A 25,583-nucleotide genomic window follows, 5' to 3' on the forward strand; every position below is an offset into this window, starting at 1 on the left:
CTGCCATACATCCATTGACTTTTTAGGAATTACTATGGATTTTCAGCAACAAAATAGATAGTAGAGTATCTGATTTTGACCACAGTAGAATTAATTATGACTATGGAAGGTATTATAAAGTCCTTTTAAGTTTTCATGCTATATTGAAATTCTGTTTCTGGACAAATTGTACAATTTTTTTGACTTTCATGTCACAATGTAATGTTTTGGAGCATAAATAGACACATTTTGCTATCATAGGGGGGAAAAAAAGGTAGAATCATGTTTACTAAGATGAAAGAAGGAAATTTTTCCTATGTTGATTAGCAATATTCCTGTAACATGGGCACCGCTGAGCATAAATTGACTAGATAATCTCTAAGAGGTTCCTTCAAACCTTAAGTGTTTTATGATTTGAACTCTGGACTTGAAAACAACCTGCTAGAAGTGTTTATAGATCTATTTTATATTTCATATTGGATAACTACCGATTTATTTACTGAGATCTAGCTGTCTTCTAGGGTCAGAAAGCAAGGGTTTGTCCAAGACAGAGGTTTAAAAGTAATTATTAAATTCAACAAATATTTACAATGCCTTATCTAGTATGACTGATTTGTATGTGGCTTTATGCCATTGGTGAACAAAATGTGAGAGTGTATGTTTTGCATGCTACCTTCTAATTAGAAACAGCATGGATTGTGGACCAAACTATTCTTTTTGCAGGTTTCTTTCAGTTTATCTGAAAGATTTTTGAAAACACTTTTTTTCCCTTTGTTGCTCAAAAGTCTGAAGAGTATAGATACTGGTTGGTCTTGTGTACCACGCAACATATAATTAGTGTATTTTTGGTACTTGTATTTTTGTCTAGAGAAAAAAAAGAACTTTTATCCTCTTCACGAGTGAAAAGAAGTAATCTGAAAGCTATATTGAGTTTGAAAAGAATAGCATATTTTGGTGGTCTTTCTAGTCAGGACAGCATATATCCAAAAAAAACCAAACTACATTTGTTTTAAGATCCCTTTGTACTGAGACAATCTAAAAATTGTCTATATTGAATCCTAGAGTCATAGAATGTTAAGAGGTTGGAATTAACCTTAAAGACCATCTAATCCCAACCTCCCCTGCTGTGGGCAGGGACACCTCCTACTAGATCAGGTTGCTTATTGAATCTGATCTTATTGAACCTGGCTTTGAACACTGTCAGTGTTGGGCATCCACAACCTCCCTGGGCAACCTGTTCCAGTGTCTCACCTCCCTCACAGTGAAAGATTCCTTTCTAATATCTAACCTAAATTTCCCCTCTTTCAACTTGTATGCATTACTCTGTGTCCTGTCACTACAGTTCCTGATGAAGGGTCTCTCTCTGGCTTCCCTGTAGGTCCCTTCACATACTGCAAGGTTGCTCTGAGGTCTCCATGCAACCTTCTCTTCTCCAGGCTGAACAGCTACAACTCTTTCAGCCTGTCTTCATAGGGGATGTGCTCCAGTCCTCTTATCAACTTTGTTGCCCTCCTCTGAACTTGCTCTGACAGTTCCATGTCCTTCTTATGCTGGGGACACCAGAACTGTACACAGTACTCCAGGTGGGGTCTCACAAGAGCAGAGTAGAGGAGGAGAATCATCTCCTTCAATATAGTTCTGAAATAAGAAAAAATTAGTATCTATTTGTCTCTGATAAGTACTCAGAACATGCTAGTTGAAATCTGTCGTTTTTTCAGGTGCATTGAATGCATTCCTGTTGACTCTATCAGCACAATGAATTCTAGACCTACAAATGGAAGGTGGAAAACATATTTCATTATTAAATCTCTTTATTAGATTTTGATTCTCAAGACTAATTCAGGTGTGGATTACATAAATCTCAGGTGTAGTGAATGGATTTGTTGGTTTTTGTGACATAGTGCTTTTTTTTAATTTGAGCAACAGTGCCATGTGTGTAAATTCAGTCCCACTCTAGTACTGTGAAGAGCACAAGATTTGTACTACACAAAGCAACATCTGCTGTTGACTGTGAGCAAAATAACACCTAGTGTAGAAACCAGGAAAAGCTCCTCTGAGTTTATAACTCCTGGCTTCGAGTGGTGGCAGATGGTTAAAGAATATGAATTCTCGAGCTGTATTCCAATACTTGCCACTAATAGCATTTTAAACTTGATAATAATTCTAAGGAAAGCAGAACTGTGTCCTTGGTTTGTGACATTTACTTCTTTATGCCTCAGGGTACAATGTACACAGTGAAGCTCAACAATACAGTGAGACTGAATGAATATTCAAAAAGTGCTTCAGGATCCTCAGATGAAAATTGCAATAGAAATGGAAATAGATATTATTACTGACACACAAGGTTATTTTATACCTGGTTTCTCTATGTTTCACATTTTTCTGAAAACAATGTGAAATATATGAAAGAAGGTCTAGGTACTTTAATGCAAGGCTAGCTAGAGGATGGGAGCTTGAATTTAATTCTAATTTAATTAATTTTGAGACTTGTTTCTAATCCAATTTAAGCACGTTTTATATTATAGGACTTGGGGAAGTAAATACTGATTTTCATCAGAGTAAATAGGAGTAGAATTACATTTCACAAAGACTAATAAAACACTGGTGGGAGGGGGAAGGGTGGAAATACATATTTCTTTACTGCACTTGTACAGTACAGTCCTTACTGTATGTATGTTAATTGACTGTATAAATTCAACAGGCAACACCTGCCTGAAGGTGTTCTTTATTAGGTCAATGTAAAAGTGTAAGTAAAAATTCACAAGAATTAAGTCAAATTAAATGAAAAATAACTCAAGGAAATTACTCAAGGACTCTGACCAAAACAAAAGAGCAAAGGAGACACAACAGCTCTGCATTAAACTATACATTCATGTCTTCTTGTGCAATGTGTAGCAAGGCTTTTCACTAGCATTGCATCAATGATTCATCAGAAACAGAGGTATCAATGTTACTTTGCTTACATATCCATTATTTGACCCTTTAAGACCAGAGAAACCAAGAACTGTAGGCAGCTAGAAAGTTGCTGTTCTGAGCAGCTGCTGAAGTGCTGGTGGGTACCACCTCTAGTTGGTAGAGGGCAGGCAATGGAGCTGCTGCTAGGTAGTAACAACCCTCTGAGGGTAGAAGCAGCAACTCAAGCTTGAGGAAAGTAAAAGGACGTGTAAAGACCTTAGAGCAGTAATCAAAGGAAGGCTGACCTGGGGGATCTTAAGAGGAGTGAGAACTGCCTTTCTAGATTGTCCCCTGCATCTGTAGCACTAAGAAAGAGCAGCAGCAGTCTGTCTTGGGGCAGGTCTTTTCTAGAGAATTTATGGCACATCTCAGATACATTTATGCCTATTGTTTCTGCTGTTTTGTCTGGAACAATAAAATGTGCAGAGAAACACTAGTTATGACAAGAATGGTTTAAATTTTAGACTAGTCCTATGTTGGAAAGTTCAAGGTCAAATACAGTCTTCCAGAAAGAGTTTGGTTGTGAAGGAGCTTCTCTACAGATAGTCAGTCTCACACTAGAACTATAGATTATTTTTGTACCTAAAAACATTTCAGAAGGACCATACTGGGTTTAGTTATACAATATGCATATAAAATATGTAAGACATCATTCCAAATAACCTGGTATCCTCTTTAACAATCAATGAAGATTGACAGAGTTTTTTGGTCTGCATTTAGCATCAAATACCTAAGCAATTTGTATTAAGTTTTCATGCAGTGAAAAAATATTAATAATGTCAAGCTATTATCTCTAAATGTGAAGTGGAACCACTTCTTCCAGAAACAGAGTTGGAGATCATGGACTAATTTTCACTTTTGTTAACAAAAAGTCACAGAGCAAATGGCACATGTAAGTTGAAAGTGTCTTGTTTTGTTTGTTTGGGTGTTTTCAGTGAATTTGAATAAACAGAATAAATATTAATTCTGTATGTCTTCATTAGGTTAAAAGGCTCTTAGAGCTTTTGGGAGATGGACTCTTTGCTTGGCTGTACTTCATGCTAACTGTTTGCATGTTAAGAAATAGTTATATTTTTAGAAAGTTTGCAAACTTATTTCCCATTTAACTGCAGTTAAAGTTTATATAAAGAGCTGGCTGGCTCTGGATGAGGGAAAAGATAAAGAATGAAATGTGGAAACACTCAAAAATAGTTCGGCTAAGTAGAGTAAGCTTAGTCTACCTTTTCTATTTTATTCCATTGGTATTTTATATCATGCTAGCAATTTTAAAGAAGATATGCTAATGGAATTGTTTGGCAATACAGTTACAGTACTGTCTGTCAAAATAAAGGAGAAAATAGGTCTGTGTAATTTCCTCTTTTTGCTCAGTGTTCACTATGAGAAATGAGAATTAAGTAACACATTATGTATGACTTGTAAAAAGAAAGCATACAAAATATGGGTATTTTTAAATCAGTAGGGTTTTTCTAGTAATAAAAGACTAACAGAATGTGGGGAATTTAATTTAGTGTTATCCCCATACTTGGGAGATTTTTAGTAAAAAGATCTGATGTTCTTTTCCCTTCAAAAATATTTGTTTTTTCTAGTAAAAGCTTTTATGACTGTTCATAAAGTCCTAAACGTTTCTTTGACAAAAGTTTCTTTTACTAATCAAACTCTAACTTGCAGCTTAATACTTATATTCATCTTAGAAATACTAATAGGTTAAAGTCTATTTAGCTTTCCTTTTAGATGTATTTTGCACTTTGTAGAACACTTTTTGCCCAAAGGAAAGAATATTTTCTATGTTTTATGTAATAGCCTAGACAATTCTCTCTGGCTTTTGAAGTAAATTTTTACACTGTAACCTGAAAATTAGACCAGGAAAATGACCACTGAGTATGTTAGGGTTTCCAGATATGGCCAAAATAGTCAGGCATTAATGGATGAATTCTAGTTATACCTTAACTGCTCATCTTAGTCCTGAGCAAGATAAAAGAAGTGTGGAGGTAAGTGAATATGCTTACAGCTGAGTCTTGGCTGTGCAGTAATCATGTTATATTGGGATTTTTCTATCCTGTCATGAATAGCTACTGTTGTCTGTCTTGGTTTGAAAGACAGGTGTCTGCTAAGGAAGGCAGAAGCCTCCCTTGGAATGGCAGATGCAACCCCCTTCCTTCTGAGTTATTATAATTTTGAAATCAAGGGCTTTTAGGCAAAGATGTGGGAAATAGGAATAACAGTTCTTTACTATTCTATATCTATATGTGTATAACCAGTCAAACAAACAACAGTAACTATGGCAGTAACAGCAAACAAAATCATAAACCCAGTAACAGCCTTCTTGGCTGTCAGGCCCTTTCCCCTTGGGTGCAGTTCTGTTCGCAGCCGGCAGGGGCGCTGGCGGCTCCCGGTGAGCAGGGCAGGTGCGATGGTTCCCCCACGGCTGCAGGGGGCGCTCCGGAGCGAACTCGGGGAGCATGCGGCACTGGTGGCCTGGGATCCCGGGAAGGGATGGAACAAAGGCTTCACAAACCCCTGGGCAGCTGATCCCGGTGTCCAGCTGGACCCTCGGGAACGGCAGGCTGGAATGGCAGGCTGGAACAGCAGGGATGAGCACAAAATACCAGATGGCAGACGAGGTGTATCCAAATGGAGAACCACCCCTCCCGGGGGTCGGGGCAGGCAGGGTGAAGGCTCGAAGCAGCGGCGGGGCAGGGCAGCCACAGCCCAGCTCCTAGCGGGGTAGGGAAGGCAGGCTTGGGATCCCGGGGCTGCTCCGGCAGAATGAAAAAATGGCCGAAGAACAAGCAGCTTCTCTCTCTCTCTCGAACACCGAGACCAACTGACCACACACCCAGCTGAAACAAAAAAGATCAGCCAGGTCTTTTGTTCTTCTTAAGAACCTGGCCATTTGTTCCTCTAGCAACAGTATGGGGGGAAAATTCCTTTAACAGGAAAAAAACTAGAACTCCTAAACCCCAACATTGTCTGACTCTTAGAATTAGATCACTACCATCTGCTGAAGCATTCTGTATTTTGATGGGGGAAAATTTAATTTGAACATTTCAGGGTCACCAACTGCTGTGAGTAAAGGCCACTGGATAGAAACTGCTGTCTTTAATAAACATAATGAACTCTGAAACACACAGAGCCCTGAGCATCTTGGATGACTGTCTCCAGGATATGGAAGCAGTGTCCTTGCTTAGTACTGAAAACTTCAGCCTTAGAACAATATATTTTCATTATGTATTGTCATAATTACAGCCAAATAGCAATTAAAGGCAGACAACACATGGAAAGAGGTGAATGTTATTTTTTTCCCTCCTAACCTAGAGCGTGGTATAAATGTCTATTCTTGCTTGTTATACTATTGGGATTTGGTGACTGAAAGTAGTATTTTTACATCTCTTCTGGAAAATTATTTTATCTCATGTCCTTGAGACTTACTAAAAGCATCATGCAAATGGACTGATACAGACTGATCTGCCTTAAAGCATGAAGCTATACACATAGATACACTTAAATGGGTAGGTAAAGTTATCCCTATATTGATTCCAGTGGACAAGTCATATAAATCCCTCCTGTGTAACTCTCCATATCTATACTTCATGATTAAGTAGTTCTTCATTTGTTAGAGTTTTAGTAGAAGACCTTTAAAATGCTTTTATAATATAAAAGCAAAAATTAATGAGTTCTTAAATAATATTTCTATTCTTTTTGAAAGAGAAAGTGATGTAAAAATATTTTTTAGTTTTTAATTTGGTTTTGGTTTTTTGGTTTGTTTTCTTTTTTATTCAGCTAAGCTAAAACAGTATGTTTGCACTATGTAAGATGTCCATATCAGTGATACAAGATGCATGTGTATGTGAATAATAATTAACAAAAATGCTGATATAGCTAACATCGATTCCTGGATAAATTTATAGTACTGTGTTACAGTGACTGCAACACGTGTATCAATCAATGAGGCCCGCAGAAAATAAATATATATGGACTGAATCTTGATAGAAGTTTCAGAGAGATGTTTATTTTCCCCAGCCGCATGACTGAGGCTCTGCCGAGGAACTGTTCAGTCACAGGACCCAAGGGTCCTTGCCCATGCAGAGGAACACAAACCAACCAATGGGGAAGAAGGTTGACCAGGGGCTAGGGAAACCGTATGCCTCCCCCACAAGGCCCCTCTCCCAGGACCACATGGCGGGGGGGGGGGGGGGGGGGGGGGGGAGACCCCAACATTTCACCCGCTTATTTTTAACAAAAAGAGATTTAAAACTTAACATTGAAAACAACTGGAAAAACATAACAAGAACAGTTTCAAAACAAAACAAGCCACCCTCCTGAGTCTTTAAATGTCCAAACAGATTCTCTGTAACATCTTAAGGCTGACAGAAGGGAGACAGGACTCTCCGAGCATAGTTTGTGGGGAACTGAGGCAGGAGAGGGTTTCTTCAATTTGTACCTGTTGGAACTCTAAACAACAATAATTAAATTCTTCCCTCCCCCTCTTCATCCCCCTCTCGGCATTGGAAAGGGATTTTTGGGGAAACAATTGGCAAACGCATGGTTTTGTGAGGGAAACCATGGGTGAAAAAACAGATTCGAAATACGCTGGGGATAATAGGATACAGGGTAAAAGGGAAAGGTGGGATTAGGCAAGGGAGACTGTAGGGACTGTTCATAATGCGGATATTGTCTAACATGACTACAATTTTTAGCATATACACTGCCTTTTACAGAAACACCATCAGGCCCAGTGACTTCTGCTGCTTGTAACCCTTTTCTACCTTGCACAATTTTGAACCCTACTACTTCTCCATCTCCTAAACTTGGGATGTATTTTTCAGGGTTATTCTTTTTAATAGCAGTTCTATGAACGAATATGTCTTCTCGGTTGTCACATCTTGTTATAAAACCATAATTTTGTTTAACATTATACCATTATACTCTTCCTAAAATCTTAGCTACAATGGTATTTTCCTTTTTTCAAGTGGCTGCTGTTTCCTGTCTCGCTGCGTTTTTGCTTTCTCTTTCATTTTCACTCGCTTCCGTGTTGGAACTGCCAGGGCTGCTGGGGCCGTGGGGGCTGCTCGTGCCTGTGCACTCTTCCCAGGGTCGCATTTGGGACCACGTGGGCCGGGCCAGGCCGCGCCACTCAGCTCCTCGCGCACTGCCACCTCTGCTCTCAGCTGCGCTGCCGCTGCCTGGCGCTGCACCCACGTCTTGGCCGGGCTCCTGTGCGACGACCCCCTGCGCCCTGCTCCAGCGCGCATTTCAGCTAGGCGCGGCTCCGCTCTGCTGCTGGTAGCCGCCACTCGCGTGCCGCCCCTCTTGGTCAGGCTTTCATGGGGCTCACTCCACCACGCGCTGCGCAGGGCCGGGCTGCTCCCGCTGCGCCTCGCTCTGCTGCTGACACTGCAGCTCGCGGCGCTCCGCCCGTGCACGGGAACTGCCTTGCTGCTGCTCGGAGGGTGATTGGTCCATATGGTCTGGGTCGCACGGACTCTGAGGCACGCTTCCCTTCGCCAAGACACAGCTGACATTGCTCAACAGTCTCAGTAATTAAATAATATTCACGAAAATATTCTTCCATCGGCATATATTTTGACTCCAATATTAACTGTGTCCAAACGGTCTTCCAAAAGTCTTTGGTAATAATCAAATCCCAAGAAACATAGAAAAAGTTCTTAAACAACCATGCCAGGAAGTGTTTCAGTTCCTTTTGAGCTTGAATTAAGCTAAAATTTACAAATTGTTGTTCAAGAATCTTTTCAAGTTTAAGATAAATGTCCATATGCGGCTCGGAGAGCCAAGAGTCTTTCCACGGTTCCTCCATAGTTTAGATATGGAATAGCAAAACAAAAACAAGAAGAGAAATCCTGAGTTTACTCACAAATCAGTTGCTGTCCTTAGGGATCAGGGATCGTTCTGCTCGCATTACCTACCATTTGTTACGGTGAGGATACTGCAACATGCGTATCAATCAATGAGGCCTGTGGAAAAGAAATATATATGGACCGATTCTTGACTGATGTTTCAGAGAGATGTTTATTTTCCCCAGCCGCATGGCTGAGGCTCTGCTGAGGAACTGCTCAATCACAGGACCCAAGGGTCCTTGCCCGTGCAGGCGAACACAAAACAACCAATGGGGAATGAGGCTGACCAGGGGCTAAGGAAACCGTGTGCCTCCCCCACAGGGCCCCTCTCCCAGGACCACATGGCGGGGGGAAGGGACCCCAACAGTACTGGCCTGTCTTGAATGTCTCTTCCCTAAAAGATCCAAGCTATTTAAAGATAATAATTTTGGTATCACATCTCTTTAATTATTTCATATATATTCATAGCTAGAAGTGAAGTGCTTTGAAGGAATATCAATTTTCCTGACAGATAGGTCTAAGAAAGGGAACACTCTTTAATGGAGATCAGTATATTATTTTTTACAGTATTTAATGGTAAGCGACTGGCAATTCTTTTGAACAGCTGAAAAAACAAAATAACTACAACAAATAGCTGCATTGTGTTTGTCCCCACTCATCTTGATCTCATATTTTGATTATGACCCTTATTTTTTGTTGTGCAAAATCTTCATATTTATTATCTATACATGTTCTGAATTTCAATATTTGTGGATGTCATTGCTAGGCAGGTGCTGAATATGTTCATCCTCTAATAAAGCATCACTCTCAGTCAGTAGCTGGATGTGGAATTAGTATTTCCACAACCAAAGCACTTAGACACAACTTCAGAAGAGTTTGTAAAAGAAGTTCTATTTATGCTTGTCAGGTGGCACTAGTCTCATGGACCACCTACATTTCTGTCTTCAAGTGATGATAGCATTCTCTGACTTCTCTTTTGATACAGGTGAGAGTGCTGTCAAGTTTGGTGATGTTTTTTAAATTGACATGTCTACTTGTGTGTGGACATGATTCTAAGAACATCTGTCATATCATGTAGATTTGGTGTCATTTTTTAATCTACATGACATCCAAACCATTAACCTCTGGGTCAACGTCTCTGTAATCTGAATCTGTTTTCTTACAGGATTTTCGATTTTCTTAACAAATCTGTTGCAATGTAGTTTCCTTTGAACTTGGGTAGAGTTTTGTATCAACAGCATTGGACATTGGGTAAATAAGGATGAGTAGTTTGTTAATTGAACTATCCAAAAGCATCTTCCTTCAAAGTAACGGAAATGTGTTCTTTTAATCCTAGTTGTTCATAATTGCGTCCTCCTTTCTCCCATTGTATTCCATAAGCTGTGATTAAAGCTCAGTCCTGAAAAAACTCATTTGTAAAAATAATCTTTTAAACTGTGTTTGATTAAATTCAGTCTTAAGCCTAAGACTGGAATTTTTCCTTTCAAGTAATTGACTTAAGTAGGATCTAAAGACCATATTTGAATGCTTTCATGTATAACACACTTTGGTCCACAGGTGAGCCTGATTAGATGCAAGGTCTTTATCTAATTAGGACCAACACTGTAGCATTCAAATAAAATAACTGTGTTAGAAACCTGCTCTGATAGGTATGTTCTTAGAGGATAAAAATATTTTTGTTAGAAAATCAGTTAATATTGTTTTAAAAATCCTTAATTCTTTGAAGGTCACATTGAAGTACCTTGTGAAAAATAAACACTATGCCTACTGGTACAAAACAAAAATAATCCTATTTATGTACAGCAGTTTTCTTCTTTTGATTATAAGTTTTCTAATAAATATGTTTGTAGATTTAGCAAATAGTTAACCGTGGCCTATACCAATTTGATATATAAGCAAAACTTTTGGTTTGGTGGTTGTTTTTTTTCCAAAACTGTTGAAAACATTAAAAAAAAATCAGTGTTTACAATTGCATCTCAGCACTCCCACTCCCACTCAACATTTCTTTAAAATTGTAGATTAACTTTTTGAAGACTGAAATGGAAAGGAAGAGCAAAATGATCCGAGACCTCCAAAATGAGGTAAGAGGAACATTTAATTGTCATCTCAATTCAGATTTCATATTGAAAGAGTATGGTTTGGCTTCATATATAAAACACATTATTGTAGTAGGCAAAAAAGGCACCAGTGAAATTCTCTAAACAGAAAAGCAAACCAAAATGACTCTGTGCATTTAGAAATAGTGTTTTATTGAATGCAATGGTTGACTCCGTGCTAGTGGTGCTTAGTTTGATAGTACACCTCTGTAACTTTTTCTGCTTTTTCAGAATGGAAGTTCTGTAGGTTATTGACACACAGTGAAACTTTGTTCGCATTGTTATTGCTTGCTTTAAAAATAAATAGCAAGAGGAGGAGAAAGGAAATGCAGTCTCAGAACTGAGATTCTTAATAAAATTCTCTTAAAAACTCAAGCTCCAAACATGTTTTCTTAAGCTTTGTATGCCATGAATATTAATTCCAGATTGATCCCAAAATTCCAAATAAAATATAAAACATGTTTTAATTAATGTTTATTGGTATTAAACTGAATTTATTTTGAAATTTGGTCTTGGAATAGAAACATGAAATATTTGAACAGCATTGTATTTCTTTTCCTCCTTATCATTTTCTCTCCAAACAATTTGCCTAAATCAGGATGTAGTTTCCCTTTCCATTTCTTCATTTTGCAAAGAATTTTGCGCTTGAAAATATTTTATTCATATGATATCTCGTTCTCTTGCCAACCAGGCTTCTTGTCTTTATCTGCTTTGTTCAATTCTTTTGCTTTTCTAAGCTACTCTGAGTTCTATGTGTTTGAAAACTTGATCTCCTTAATGCTGTCATTTAAACAGAGGTCTCTGGTATCTTTGGTCTATGAGAGTGTATATATATGGTCAATCTGAAAAATGTGTACATTACTTTTTAAGTCACAAATGTGTCCTAGTTTTGGACAGGACAGGATTAATTTTTTACAGTAGTCAGGTAGGGGGCATGGCCAGACCATAATGTTATTTGATACCATCACGCATCACTTGCCAGGGGCAGGAACAGGGGACTCTCATTTCTGGTTCCATTTGAGAGAGAAAAGCATGGTGACTGAAATGGTCTGGTATTGTTTTACTTTCCGTGTAATTTGTTTGTCTTATACCTTTTGTTATTAATACTGTTGCTGTTACTGTTCATTTTCTTATCTCATTTCTGTTTCTAGTAAATTGTTCTTATCTCGACCTGTAATTTTCACCATTGTGCCTCCAATTCCCAACTCCATTCCTGGAGTGGAAAGTGGGAGGGGAAGGAGGTGAGCGAGTGAGCTGGTTTGGGAGAGTCTCACTGATGTACTGAATTGGGGAGTACTATTCCTAAACCATGACAAAAGGAAATGTCTCTTTCAGTTGCTCATGTTATTTAGGCCATTCTCTCAGTTGTCTTCATCTACGGTCAAAAATGCCTTGCTTTCTTTTCTCCCCTGTGAGCATTGGATGCTTTGCAATTGAGCCTGTAAACTTTAATAAATCCTATCAGTCTCATCCTATTGACCAGCTATTAAAAAATCTTTTCTCTTACTGAACACAAATAAATACTTCATTAGTCAACATTCAAACTGTCTGTTAATGATTAGCTTAGGTAGGTCAGTAGACTTCTCTAATATTTACTGTATTTATAGCACATTTTAGAAAATCTGCTTTGAAAAGAATCTTTCTTTTGGCACCAAGTATCAGCTACTATGTGGCAAAGAAACCAAAAACTATACCTACTGAATGGCTTTCTATTAAACTTCTATACCATGTTTGCTAGCTCCCTAAAAGAAAGCACTTATATCAGTTTTTTGAAATTTGGCTAAATTTAAATTGTACGATTTTGAGGAGATATTATCTTATTTTGGTCCTGCCTCCAAACACTGAATACAATTGCTTTTAAAAATCTCATAAATTTGGATGTACTATATATTTAAATAATTGATAGCATTTTAAATGTATGTTTTGAAAGAATAATCTGCATACAGATATATAGAGACAGATAATGAAAATGAAATTCCCTTCATAGCTACTCTTGTTCTTTCAAATATTGCATTCACCCTCATTTTGTATTGCCAAATTGTGAATTTTGCTATCTTAGGCTCTTCCGTGGCTGTAAAAATAATTCCCTATTTAGTTCTGCTCTTTTAGCATGTACCCTAGTGCCATTCAGCTTTGCCATTTGGAGATAAAAATAGATGGCAACAGCCATCCAGCTGAATGCAGCAGCTGTGATGTAGTGTGTGAGGAGAGGACATGGTAAAGAAAGGCAATTTTTAGGCTATTCAAGGCTTTGGAGAAAAAAACTAACAAAAAAATTGTCTGTGGTGTGGAGGAAAAAAGTGCCAGATAGAGCACAAAGGGATTAGGTGTCTCAAAATTATCTGGTTTTTAGAGGTCTTTAAGTGATTCCTGCAAATACCACAAAACATCTGTCAGACTTCCAGCTGTAACATCATGTAGATTGTGTTAATGTAGTCCTAAAGGATTGGCATGTAAACAGATATGCTCTTATTTTAAGCAGTTTCTGTTACTGACAAAGAAACCAAGAAGTTTGGAAATGCAGAAGCACTGGTAGAATTAAGAAGCTTGCAAAAATGTAGAGTAAAATAGAATATGTATAAAAAGAGATGATTTAAAAATTTTCTCTTTTGGAGATGGCCTGTTACAGAGTGAGCAGCTCACTGGTAGCATATCATATGGTTTGTGGGAAATTGTGCCAGTATTAAGTCTGACTGAGATAGAGTTCATTTTCTCCTTAGCAGCCCTCCCAGTGCTGTGCTTTGCATTTGTAGCTGGACAGGTGTTGATAACATACCAGGGGTTTGGCTACTGCTGAGCAGCACTGTCCCTCTGACATTCCTTGTCCCATCTAGGGGGATGCAAGATCCTGGAGGGAGGCAAACAGCCAGGCCAGCTGACCCAAATTAACCAAAGGGATATTCCATACTATATGGACATCAGCTCAGATGTAAAAGCTAAGGGAGAGAACAAGGGGGCATTCATTGTTCTACAATGTTTGCCTTCCAGAGCAACCACTATGCATACTGAGGCCCTACTTCCCAGAAAGTGTCTGAACATCACTTGCTGTTGGGAAGTAAAGATTATGTTTTCCCTTTGCTTGTGTGTCCACAAACTTACTTTGCTTTAGTAAACTGCCTTATCTCAATCTACTAGTTGTTTTCCATCTTATTCTATCCCCTGTTCCACTGGGAAGGGGAGTGATAGAGTGACTCAGTGGGCATCTGACACCCAGCCAAGGTTAAGTCACTACAGTGCTAAAACTGCTCTAAAAAGAAGCTGAAGCAGAATGCTCTGTTAACCCTTGTTTATGTCAGAAAAATCATGACTCTTGACAATTTGGCACTTAGAACTAATTGTTTTGGTACAACTCTGAATATATATGTACATGATGGATTGATTTCTTAAATTAATGTCTTTTCTACACTGAAGTGTGTGGTGCATTTTCTAAGTTTGTTATTCATTTCCTACTGGTATATGTATAAAAGTCACCTTTTTTACTGAACAGTAAAGAATTTTTAGTCAGCTTTGTCACATGGATGCTATACTTGTCCCACATTAGACTTAGAAATGTGAAGAGCAAGAAAATTTACTCTTATTTAAACCATTTAATTACATTTGGTTAGATAAGAAGTGATTGACTGACATCATCTTACCTTTGAGCAAAAGGTTTTATAGTATTTCTGTTAATATCTACATTAAGGTGTGTTAATAGCTTTATAGATTTACAATAATCCCATGTAAAGTTGATGCAGTGGTTTGTATAAAGCAATATTTTTTTTGCTGTTTAGACTGTGGCAGAAATTAGAAAAACATTCATTAATTTTAGCTGTAGCTGTCAGTGATATGGGGGAGTTTTGCTAAGAAGCAGTTTTAAATTACAACCTTGTAAACAATTTTTGTGCTCTATTCATATATAAATTGTGGTTATAGCTTTAGTGTTGAGTAAATCATCCTAAACCAGAATTTTTTCCATTCTCATTGTGTTTAGTTGCACTAATAAAGGATAAAGTTGCAGCAGCTTAAAGTCTCACCTGATGTATTGGAATTTCATGCCCTGCAGGGTGAATTCAATTGAGTTGCATTGCATTACGGTAGGGAAAAAAAACCCAAAAAATGTCGCTTAGTAAAGCAGAAATTAAATTCTAAGGCTTTGAGACCATATGCTGATAGACATTGGAGTTCTTCAGTTTCCATACTCTGCAGATAAAACTAACTTTTTTTCCCTAAGTATAAAATCCTGTCTGCTTAAGAAGAAAATTGGGTAAAGTCCTGTGCCCTCCGTGGATGCTGCATTGGTTCTACAACTCAGGAAACCTCCACAAGTGTCAGAGATGGGGGCATTGCCTAGGAAAGGAGGAATGAGCAGGAAGGGTGCAGGAGCAGCTTCAGATACCATGTTCTGCTGAATTCAGTACTGTTTATTGATTTATTCCACTTTCTTTTGAAGTAAAAGTCCCATTTAAAAAAAAAAGTGCTTAATATTGTTAATATTTAATATCTTAAATTAATACCATGTTCTGCTGAATTCAGTACTGTTTATTGATTTATTCCACTTTCTTTTGAAGTAAAAGTCCCATTTAAAAAAAAAAGTGCTTAATATTGTTCTATGAATTTTCTTTGAACTTGTTCTTTGAACTTGTGCAGAGTTTTGTGAATATTAGTGTTCTCCAAATCAGTGTTTTCCAGCATTTCAGATCTCAAGGGTGAGGTGCCTCAGAGTCAAGCTCCAGGGAAATTTAGGCATAGAATAAATTTTATAATTAATGAAAAAATTTTCCCTGAAGCTAGTGTAAATTTTTGCCGAACTGGAAAACAAAAATGCTGATCTGATTTGTTTAGGTTATTTTGACAAGTGGAAAAGTTTTCTTTTAGTACAAAGACATTAAAATTATCTAGTGGGAAACCCACTCAAAAGGAAATAACAGTGGTATATGTGGTTAAAAAAAGAGTGTAAATAAATAATTCAAAATAGGTACTGCTGATCTTTATGTTAAGATGAAACAATAGAAGAGCATTTAGTAATCAAATTTCCATGTTTCATAAAGACAAGATGATCTGTTGATTTCATCATTACAAATAATGCTGTCAATTACTGATGTTTGTCACTTAGAATCAAAAAAGAAGGATCACCTTTGAGGAGCTCAAGTATTCCAAATTCAGTATTAGAATATTCTTTGCCTCTGAAAACAACATGGAGTACTTAGAGCATAAGAATTTATAAGGGTATATGTCACATAAAAATACATTTGGCTTATTAATTTTAGAAATTGCTTGATCAAGTTATGTTGCAGCTGGAATGTTTCTGTCCTGGGCTGAGAGTTCTCAAGAGACTACAAAGATCGGACTACTAGTTGGCAAGGGCTTGGGTCTCATAACTACATTTCCATGAAAGTCATAAGAATTTAGAGCAAAAAGACAAATGCCAAATTGATTGTATTATGCTACACCATACAAAACACCCTTTAGTTTCAAGGGTTAACTCTTAAGAGGGTTCACATTTGTTTTATGATCATACTGATGGATGCAGATGTTCATTTGCTAAGTTCAAGGGGAGCAGAAAGCAATTTTTCTGAAATTTTTTTGCTATTCAGAAGTTTAAATTAAACTAGACCGCTGTTGTTTCGTACTTACTAATTTTAATAAAGAAGAGGTATAGCTGAAAAATGTCAACTTTATATAGTAAGGGGGTTTTTTTGAGGGTTCCTAGCCTATGACTTTATAAAAATCATAGTCCTCTCCTGAGACTCATTATCCTCTAGTTGTAATTTGATAAAAATAAATACAGTATTTGGAAAGATAATTCCAATTATGCATGGAAATTCAAAGACAATTAGAAGATAACAATTAAAAATATTTAATTGAAATTCCTTTTAGAATTATTCTGGGAAAAAAAAAGCCTCACACAAAATTCATAGGTTGTCAGGCCTGTTACTAACTGAGCTAAGGTGTCTGTATAAGCTGTTCACCTGTAATGTGACCTCAGCATGTTTTTCTGAGAGAAGTAGAAGCACGAAACTGTTTTTTCTTGACACCAAAAACAATTGGTTCTCACCTACTTTGCAACTATATCACCCAGAAACTTTAGGATATTTTAAAATTTTGTCCCTGCAAAAAAAATTCAGAGGGCTTGCTTTGGAGGGATGCTCAAATTTGTTCAGCCTAAATTCTTATGTATTTTTAATTAATTAATATCTTGGCCTTGCCTAGGCAACTGCTTGCCTTAAAAATGTGAAAATATTGGTTGTACAGTGCAATGGGAGCAAAACGCTCAAATTTGACTTGCCGCTTCCTAAGAAATCACTGCAGCAATTCAGTGTATATTACTCAAGTGGTAGGAAATTGGTCACCCTCAGTGTCTGGTCAACCTCACACTGAGTCTTAAATGTAGAAATTGTGCTATTCTGAGACAAAATCATCAATTTTCTGTTATCCTGAAGCATGTAAAATTAATTTGTTCTGGAGATTTCTCTCCCATATGCCCTTCCGAAAACTGTTCAGCCTATTTGGCTGCAGATGTTATTGGAGAAGAAAAGACAAAGTAGATCAATCATTGTCATTAGTTTCAGGCATAATAACTCGAGTGAGTTAAATTGATTTTGTTTAGTTGTCGTTTAAATGCTGCATTAATCATAAGAAAGTTCGTTTCATAGCTGTGCTATAACTTTAAAATGTAGTTTCCAGTAGACTGCCTTGAAAAGTGGTTTTGCTATATCTGTCCCAATAATTTTGCCTATTTGTCAAGTTTACCTATTTAAGCCTTCCCATAGATGGATCATCTGTTCTTCAGAATTTGATTTCATAATTTTTACAACGAAAAATATTTGAAATAACAACCATAATAATGTTTGGATTGTGCCTTTTTAAAAAATTATCTCTGTCCTATAAACAATTTAAACCATGCTGAGTTTAATAGATGTGGAAATGTTCCTTAAATGAAATGATAAGGGTTTAATCAAGCAGCTGCTTTTTAAAATATTCTGTAAGGTGTTGTTCAGTTTCAGTTTTCTTTGTGATTAAGGATCTGAGTAGTATTTTATCTAGTATCTTCATGAACTTGGGAAAAGTCTGCATAGATTAAAAGAAAGCTGCAAAAAATGTCAGATTTGTGTGGTTCATCTACAAGGCATACTGTCTTTTATGTATTATGATTACTTTCTGTCAAATGTAGAATAGTCATTCTATTTCAGGATATATTGGAATGTATATATTGGAATTCCCGTCCTATGTGAGTGCACATTTGTGCATGTGGTTGTATGTATGTACTTGTGTGTATCTTCAAATCAAAACACTCCTTACATACAGGTTCAGATGCATATTTATGTGTGTGTGTGAGAATATAATGTGATGTTAAAAAATAGCTTAAAAGTACCAAAATGTCAGCAGATGATTCATCGAAAACTGCAATGGCTCAGTTTCTCTGGATGTGCCCAGGAAATTCTTATCTCTCTGGTATTGATCTGCTGATCTAGTTTATCTTGATTTTTATATGAGAACTTCAGGTCCTCCCATGTCACTCTCAAATTATTCTAGTTGGGGTAGATTTTGTTGGTGCTTATGTAAGCTTATTTCTCAGTTTATTTTAGTGGAGTTTTGCTCATTTACTGATGGAGATAATTTGATCTTAAAGTACTTCAGGCTAGCAGTGAGCTAGAAAATCCACATTTTCTAAATTATACTCAGCAGTCATCTCAAATACTAATTTGTGACAATGTATCCCTTTAGTCTTTCTGAAATGGTAACGGCCCAACATCCTTGACTTCAACAACAGATAGCTGGTGTTCTGCAAGAACAAACACCTTTAAACATGAAGGATTTTATGCCAGGGCCCATATGAAGAAGCAAGGACAGCTTTACTTCTACATTAAAATACTGTTTCAGTGGAAGAGCATGCAATGGGCTGTGCAACGGTGGGCATGGTAGACCTCCCCTCTATGGCTTTGAGTGCTGTGCTCCTGAGAGGCCTGAACAGGCATTTGAGTACTTTTTTGTATGTAAAAAATCCCTGGACATGATAAAAAAGCAAAAACTGATGCATCCTCAAAAAAAAAAAAAAATAGAGTAGCCATTAACAACTTCCTTCGGTTTAGACATGTTCTTTTTGGTTGTTGACTTTTGTTTAAAGGTCAAAGCAAGATGGTAGAAAAAGTGTAATGAAAACAAGGGGTGAACACAGGTGGTAGGATTATCCTTATCATGTCCAGTTCGTGGGTTTCTGATAAGAAACTGCCTTCCATTTAAAGGTATATATATGGACAGCCAAAAAAATTGAGTAGTAGAGATAGTAATAAGAGTTGTGTAAAACAACATTGCCAGGAATTGCGGGATGATGCATTCATTATTTGATGGCTGCCTGAGGCTTCAGCTTGGCCTAAAGGAATGAGTAGGAGTAGCTGGACAGTAGTGCAGGCTCTCTGCTTGCGCTCTGCTGCATCCCTTCAGTAGTTAGAGTGGCCAGAAGAATGTCTGATGAAGTTCCTGAGGTAGTTCCCATGTAGTATCTGTAGTAAATCAAATGCTTGGGTGTGCTGTAAATTTCACTTTTTTCCTGGTGTGTGAAGTCTGTAGGCAGATTAAATTTAATGGACTGTTTTTTCTGCCTGTGTTCTCAATAGCATAATTTGTGCTTTAGAAACATCTCTTCTTGCTGTGGAGTTGCGTGGTACAACCATGAGCTTTCATGTATTTGGTTTGGCCAATGCTAAGCACTCATTCAAACCATGGATTTTATGCTGATGACTTTTAAGTCTCAGGAGAAAAGATCTGGAATCTGAGAGTTAGGGTATCCTCTTCATTTACCAAAAATTCAACTTAACTAGATCAAGGAAAGAAAATAGTGTCCAGGAATAAAATTCATATTCTGGAACTGATTAATTTTAGGTAAAAGGCTATTTATCAGTGCTTCTTTCCCATAGTAATGCTTGTCTAGTTGAATCAGCTTTGGGATTCACTGAGATACCTGATGGGTTATCAATTAATGTTTTTTTATTAGATCCTTAAATTTTGTTCTTTTTTACAATACTGTTACCTAATTTAAATTTACAAGATAAAATGTGGCATGGAAAGTCATTGGGAAAAGCATGTGATTTTTAGCCAAAATGTAAATATGACATCCCAAAGAACCAGTCAAAGCCAGAACTGCTGAGACAAATACGAGGGTGTATTACAGCTGGTGATAGGGGTCAGCGGCTCTGACCCAGGAAGAGGTGACCGGTCTGGGGAGATGGTCCCGAAAGGAATCACCTACGCGAGGCCCGGTGTCTTCCCTCAGCTGCTGGCAGGAGGGCCCTTGCAGAGACTGTCAGCTATTTAGTGATTATCAGCTCGTGATTCCAGCTCAGCTCTGCAGGGCAGCCTCCAGGCCAAGCCAGACCAGAGAGAGAGGAGAGGCTTGTGTGGCTGGTTCCACATGGAAGGTAGCTTTATTGTTGGTCCCCTCCGGCGAAGGGGAAAGCCAGGGACGAGAACCCTCTCTGCGCCACAGAGGCCAGAGGGCTTGCTTTTATAGGGGTACAGGGGATCGGTAAAGGACCAATGGGTTACAGAGGATCTGGGATGGGTACAGGCCAATGGGTTACGAAGGATCTGCATAGCTTCTCCTAAAGGATTGTGGGTCTGTCTTTTCTCGCTGAGACTAAAGAAGTGTTTGCCTTTCCAGGGAGTCCTGCTGGGCGATGGCGAAATCTCTTATCTCAGCAGCGATCCCTCCAGGGCAGGGGCCGGGCATACCCCACAAGGGTGCAGTGATTCATTACTCTCCATTAGTTACTTCTGCAAAGTCCCCCTACCTACATAATATGTCTCCTTGGTATAGAATCTGAATTACTTTTTTTAAGCTTCATGCAGTTCCTTTAAGCATCATTTCAACAACACATTAACTGGGTCTCTGAACTGGATCATATGATTATAAATTTCATGCTTTTCTGGATCAAAGAGTGCCTATTTTTCTCTAGCTGCAAAAGGAGGAAAAAAATAACATTTCTTGAACTTTCTGTTGTTGCAACAAGCAAAAGCAGATCTACTTTGACTGCTGAAAAATACACAGCTAAATTGGAGGCCATATTAGGGCATTGCATTTCACCAAAATGCTTGCTTAGATGGAAAACACAAAACACTTAGTGAATATTTTCTCTTCATTGGTGCAGATTCTGAGTGATTGTGGCTAACTCTTGTTTTTATCATTTGGGAAAAGCTAGAACTTATATTTGAAAGAGGCAAGTGTGTATGTGTCGCTGTTGCGCACAGGGATGATGAAAAACGACATGCATTCATGTCAGAGAAGTATGATCGAAGGCTGACCTTTTAATGCCAAAACCCCATCCTTTTATAGCATGGATAGCAAAAGAGAAATGACATGATTGGCCCCTTGGCTAGCCACCCACCGCAGTGAGTGGCTGAGCAGTATAACCACCCATTTCAAAATCTTTTCTTCAATGAACCAAAACAAGACCTTGCAGGTGTCAGATAGAGACTTAGTTTACAAAACCATCTTTCACTGTTTCTCAGCTAAAGCATGAGAAAGAAAAAACTTTACAAATGCTTCAACAGCTGGAAAATTCCTCTGCTCCTGCTTTTTAGCATCCACATGTGTGCACAGTCTGTAGGAGTCTTGCACTGCATTGCTTACCAGTACTTAACATGCCCTGCACAGAGCAAGTGTAGTGCAGAAAACCATCAGCTGGGTAGCACTTTGTGTACTACAGTTTGCATGGTTGCTGTGCATTCCTTAAAATAGCAAAATACTACCCAAATGTTAGGGCGGTTGATTCTCAATAAATGATGGAGAAATCAGTAATTTGAATTTAATTATTTCTTATCATTAAACAGACCATTTTTTTATTTGGGAATAATTTGATTTTCCTTTCTAAGTAGTCCTTCAGTTAAAAGAAAGCAAATTAAAGCATAAATTTGCCCTAACCTTTGGGGTTTTTCTTCTAATATTGTTAGTGAACCTTTAGGGTGTATATTTGTACATATTAGTTCATCTTTCTTTCAAAATTCGATTATATGTACTTTTTATACAGCTTAAGTGATACTACTTTGCTCCATTCAATTAAGGTTGACTTTAAAGTAGAGTTCTATATTTTTCTTGCTGTAGATTTCTTACTTGCAATGATGAGTGTAGGAGCCAGACAGGAAACTCAGCACTTATTCTGAAGTACTGTTAGTGTTTGCGAGTTTATAAGCAGAACTACACAGAAATAATCCAGACCATTTGCTTAAAAGAAAGAGACTATCGCTGTTTGGTAGGTGGCTCAGAGTGAGAAATGTGTGTCTATTATAGTGGCAGCAGTCTTTTTATTTTGTGGAAATCTTAAGGAAAGTTTTAGGTTTTTTCTAAGCATGTGAAAATAAATATTTTGCGATTCCCAAACAAAATGTTTAGCTGCTTCTGCCTTTGTTTGTTTGCATTTGGTTGTGGTTTATTGTTTGATTTGGGGTTTTTAAAAAATCTCAAGAGTGAGGCTTTGTATTTTACAAAAAACAGGGAAAAACAATTAGGCTGATTCAGTTCAATCTGTTGAGCTTTGCATCAATATCCCTAAACCACGCAAGTGTTTGCTGATTCTCTTGTCTGGTTATGCCATGGTACCAGTATCACCTCTGAGATGGATGCCTTTGCTGCAGTGTAGGTGATTACAGCTTGGTTGGTTGGTTTTCTTCACTAGCCCCTAATCAAGATATCAATTGACCTGTGCCTAATTTTCCCTTTTCCTTATTTGCCAAATACCTTATTTCTCTGGTTGACCAATTATTCCAAAGAACAATGAGTAGGACAATTACTTCTAAGCAAAGTAAAATGATATATCAGTTGCGATAAATATAATAAATATATTTGGGAATAGGATCACATATCTGCCTGGGTTGGTAGATTTAATCTACACTCATGATTATGTAATGCCTTGGTTTTTGGTATTTCAAAGTATACTTACTCATATTTGCCAGAAATATAAGTCTGTGGATGTATCTATTTAAGTCCTGAACTGGTGGAAATTTAGAATTACATGGCTTTATCATCAGTGGGGATTTTGTATTTTGAGAAATAAGTATGGATAATGAGACATGCAGCTGTTGAGCAGTAAGTTCATTAAAAGATTTCTTCTCTGAAAATCCAGCTGCCTTCAGAAATCTTGAAATATATTTTGCAGATAAAAATATACCACTTTTAAATAATATGCATAGTCAGCTGGAGCTTTACGAAACATTCATGAGAAGTACACCTGCTATGACCTAGAGCCAGATTTCTACAATAGTTCTAAAAAGTATATGAGCATAAAAGTCATTAAATCTGCTGGGTAGATGCATTACTTAGATTGTCTGCCTATGACTGACAGACCAATATTCTATTTGATATCATTGGATTGGATAAATTGCATTTTAATATCCTTTCTTTTCCAATACAAGTATTAATGTGAAATCTACTGACAGTCAAATTTGATTTCTTGTCCAAACCTATTAATGATTAATTTCAAGTAAAAATCTAACAGGTATTGAAATAGATAATTCAATTGAATTTTTAAAAAGGTGAAAAATGAATCCTGCATGGATTTTTGTGTGTATTCTGTTTTACTAATTGTCTCGAATGATTTTTTTGGTTTGTGCAATATGGAAAAACGTTTGAAGAGGGGATTAAAATTTCTGTGCTTTTTCTTTCATGATCCTGAAATACAAAAAAAATTCAGGGCTAGAGCATCTCTTTGGAAAGATGGCCGTGCAAGTATTGAATCTGCACTCATTAAGAAAGAAGCTAAGCTTAGCTCTTTCCCAAGCTCAGTGACACGCAAGATGACAGCTCTCATTCTGTGAGTCTGTGAGGTAAAGGTGAGCTGCTGAGTTACTCTGAGTTGCAGGTGCTGAATGCTGGTGAGGCAGAGACCTGCCCAGAGGCACTGTGTTAATCATTTGAGGTTTTAATATGGTGGATTAAAGGACTAGAGAACAGAGAGGGGGAGAGAAGATGAAGAAGAATGTACGTATTTAAAGCATCTGTGAGAGTGGTTACAACTTTTTGGGGGTGACTTTTTTGGATTTTATATAATATTGAAAAACACAAACCCAGTAAGGCTTGTTGTCTGACACTTGCTTAGCCTTAAATCACTGAAATTCAGTTAATTATTTTCAGCTAAGCTACCTGACTGCACAGCAATTATTCAGATCCATATTGAAGAATGTATGAAAGTTTTTTGCACTGGTTTGGGGTTTTGTTTGTTTGTTTGCTTGCTTATTGTTTTTTCTCAATCCTTACTAGCTAATTCTACTATTTTCATACCACCCCAGAACCTGCACCTGAAGAGCACAGAGTTGACATGCTTGGCCTTTTGCTTTCTGTGTAAGCCTTTTCCTCTTACAGAACCAGTAAACAGCAACTGGGCTGTTCTACCTTTGTAGACGAGGCATCACTCGCTATGTGCACATGAGTTTTCTTAATGTATTCATATTTCTTAGATACGTAGAATGGTTTGCATTAGAAGGGACCTTAAATATCATCTATTTCCAACCTCTCTGCATGAAAATTTCAGTGTTTGTTAATTCAAGGCTCTACACAGGAATGATGGACCTGGTGCATAATCATCTTAAATAACCAGACAGACAAATTAATCACTTCCCCTTTCCTCCTCTTGGTTTAAGAGCTTCAGTTTGGTTTATACCTAGCTTTGTCATCACTTATGATGTCAATATGTGCTCTCTGTGCTTAGCCAGCAGTGCTAACTGGTGCCTGGGGGCAGAGGATGAGTTCAGCTCGTGTCAGACATATGATGCAGTCCTCAAAGGATAGACTATGTGGCTGTTTCTCTTCTAGTTTTCCTGGTCTTCCTTAGGACAGATTAGCCTTTCTTTTTATTTTGGGATATCCAGCATTTTCGTCTTAACTAGATGAGGTTTTTAAAGTATTCATGATAGTTCTCCAGGTTCATAAACTTTACTCAATTTTTCCAATCCATCAGCAGGTAGTCTTTTTCTGTCTTGGTTCATAATCCCGAAGGAATCTCAAGAAAGTACAACTAGTTAATTCTGATATAATTTTATGCATCAGTTACCACATTCAGCAAATTATTTTGTATTCTGATAATCTCGAGGAATATAAGCATTCTTTATGCACATTCATCATCCTCTGAATATTTTAGTGGCTTTGATGTTGAGGTAGAAGTAAAGAATTATTTCTCATACTCACCAGATTTTTTTGGTTCTGTTTTTAGTATAAAAGGTCCTGTGAAGGTTGAATCAAAATCAGAATAATTGCTGTTATAATTAATATGCCTATATTCTATTCAGAAAAATAACTAACAGCAAGCCCCTGTTTTTCATAAAGCATGTTTACTGTCCTAAAAATACCTTGCCAATGTATACAGACTGCTCTTAAGCTAGAGAAAACACAGTCAAGCAGATTTTATTAATACCATTTCAAAAAATATTGAGTTAAATACAATTTTGAGTAATCACATAGTGACAGTTGATATTTTGCAAATATTAAAGTAAGGCAAGAAAGACTTTTAGAAAGTTTCTATCTACAAACCACTCTCCTGTGCTTAAAAGAAAGAGCAGACTCTAACTTAGAAAGTAAGAGCATAGCAGCATTTTACTTACTCTGCTGCTTACCAAAATCTGCTTTGCCTGATAAATATTAAACTGTTATGCCTTTCAAGGATAGATGTAAAATCATGCAGTTCCTTTTAAACTTCTTCAGAGAAGACTTTAAATATTTTGCTACACAGCATTC

General features: G+C 37.4%; 1 protein-coding gene across 1 annotated transcript in view; it reads left to right on the forward strand.

The window, feature by feature from the left end:
• Positions 1–25,583, forward strand: part of LUZP2 (leucine zipper protein 2) — a 215,994-nt gene that overhangs the window by 90,234 nt on the left and 100,177 nt on the right. Inside the window, exon 5 of the mRNA XM_032113534.1 lies at positions 10,808–10,870. Within this exon, the coding sequence (XP_031969425.1) occupies positions 10,808–10,870 (63 nt within the window). The remainder of the gene's footprint in view (positions 1–10,807; positions 10,871–25,583) is intronic.

The sequence above is a fragment of the Corvus moneduloides genome, chromosome 6 (assembly GCF_009650955.1).
Source record: "Corvus moneduloides isolate bCorMon1 chromosome 6, bCorMon1.pri, whole genome shotgun sequence".
NCBI lineage: Eukaryota > Metazoa > Chordata > Aves > Passeriformes > Corvidae > Corvus > Corvus moneduloides.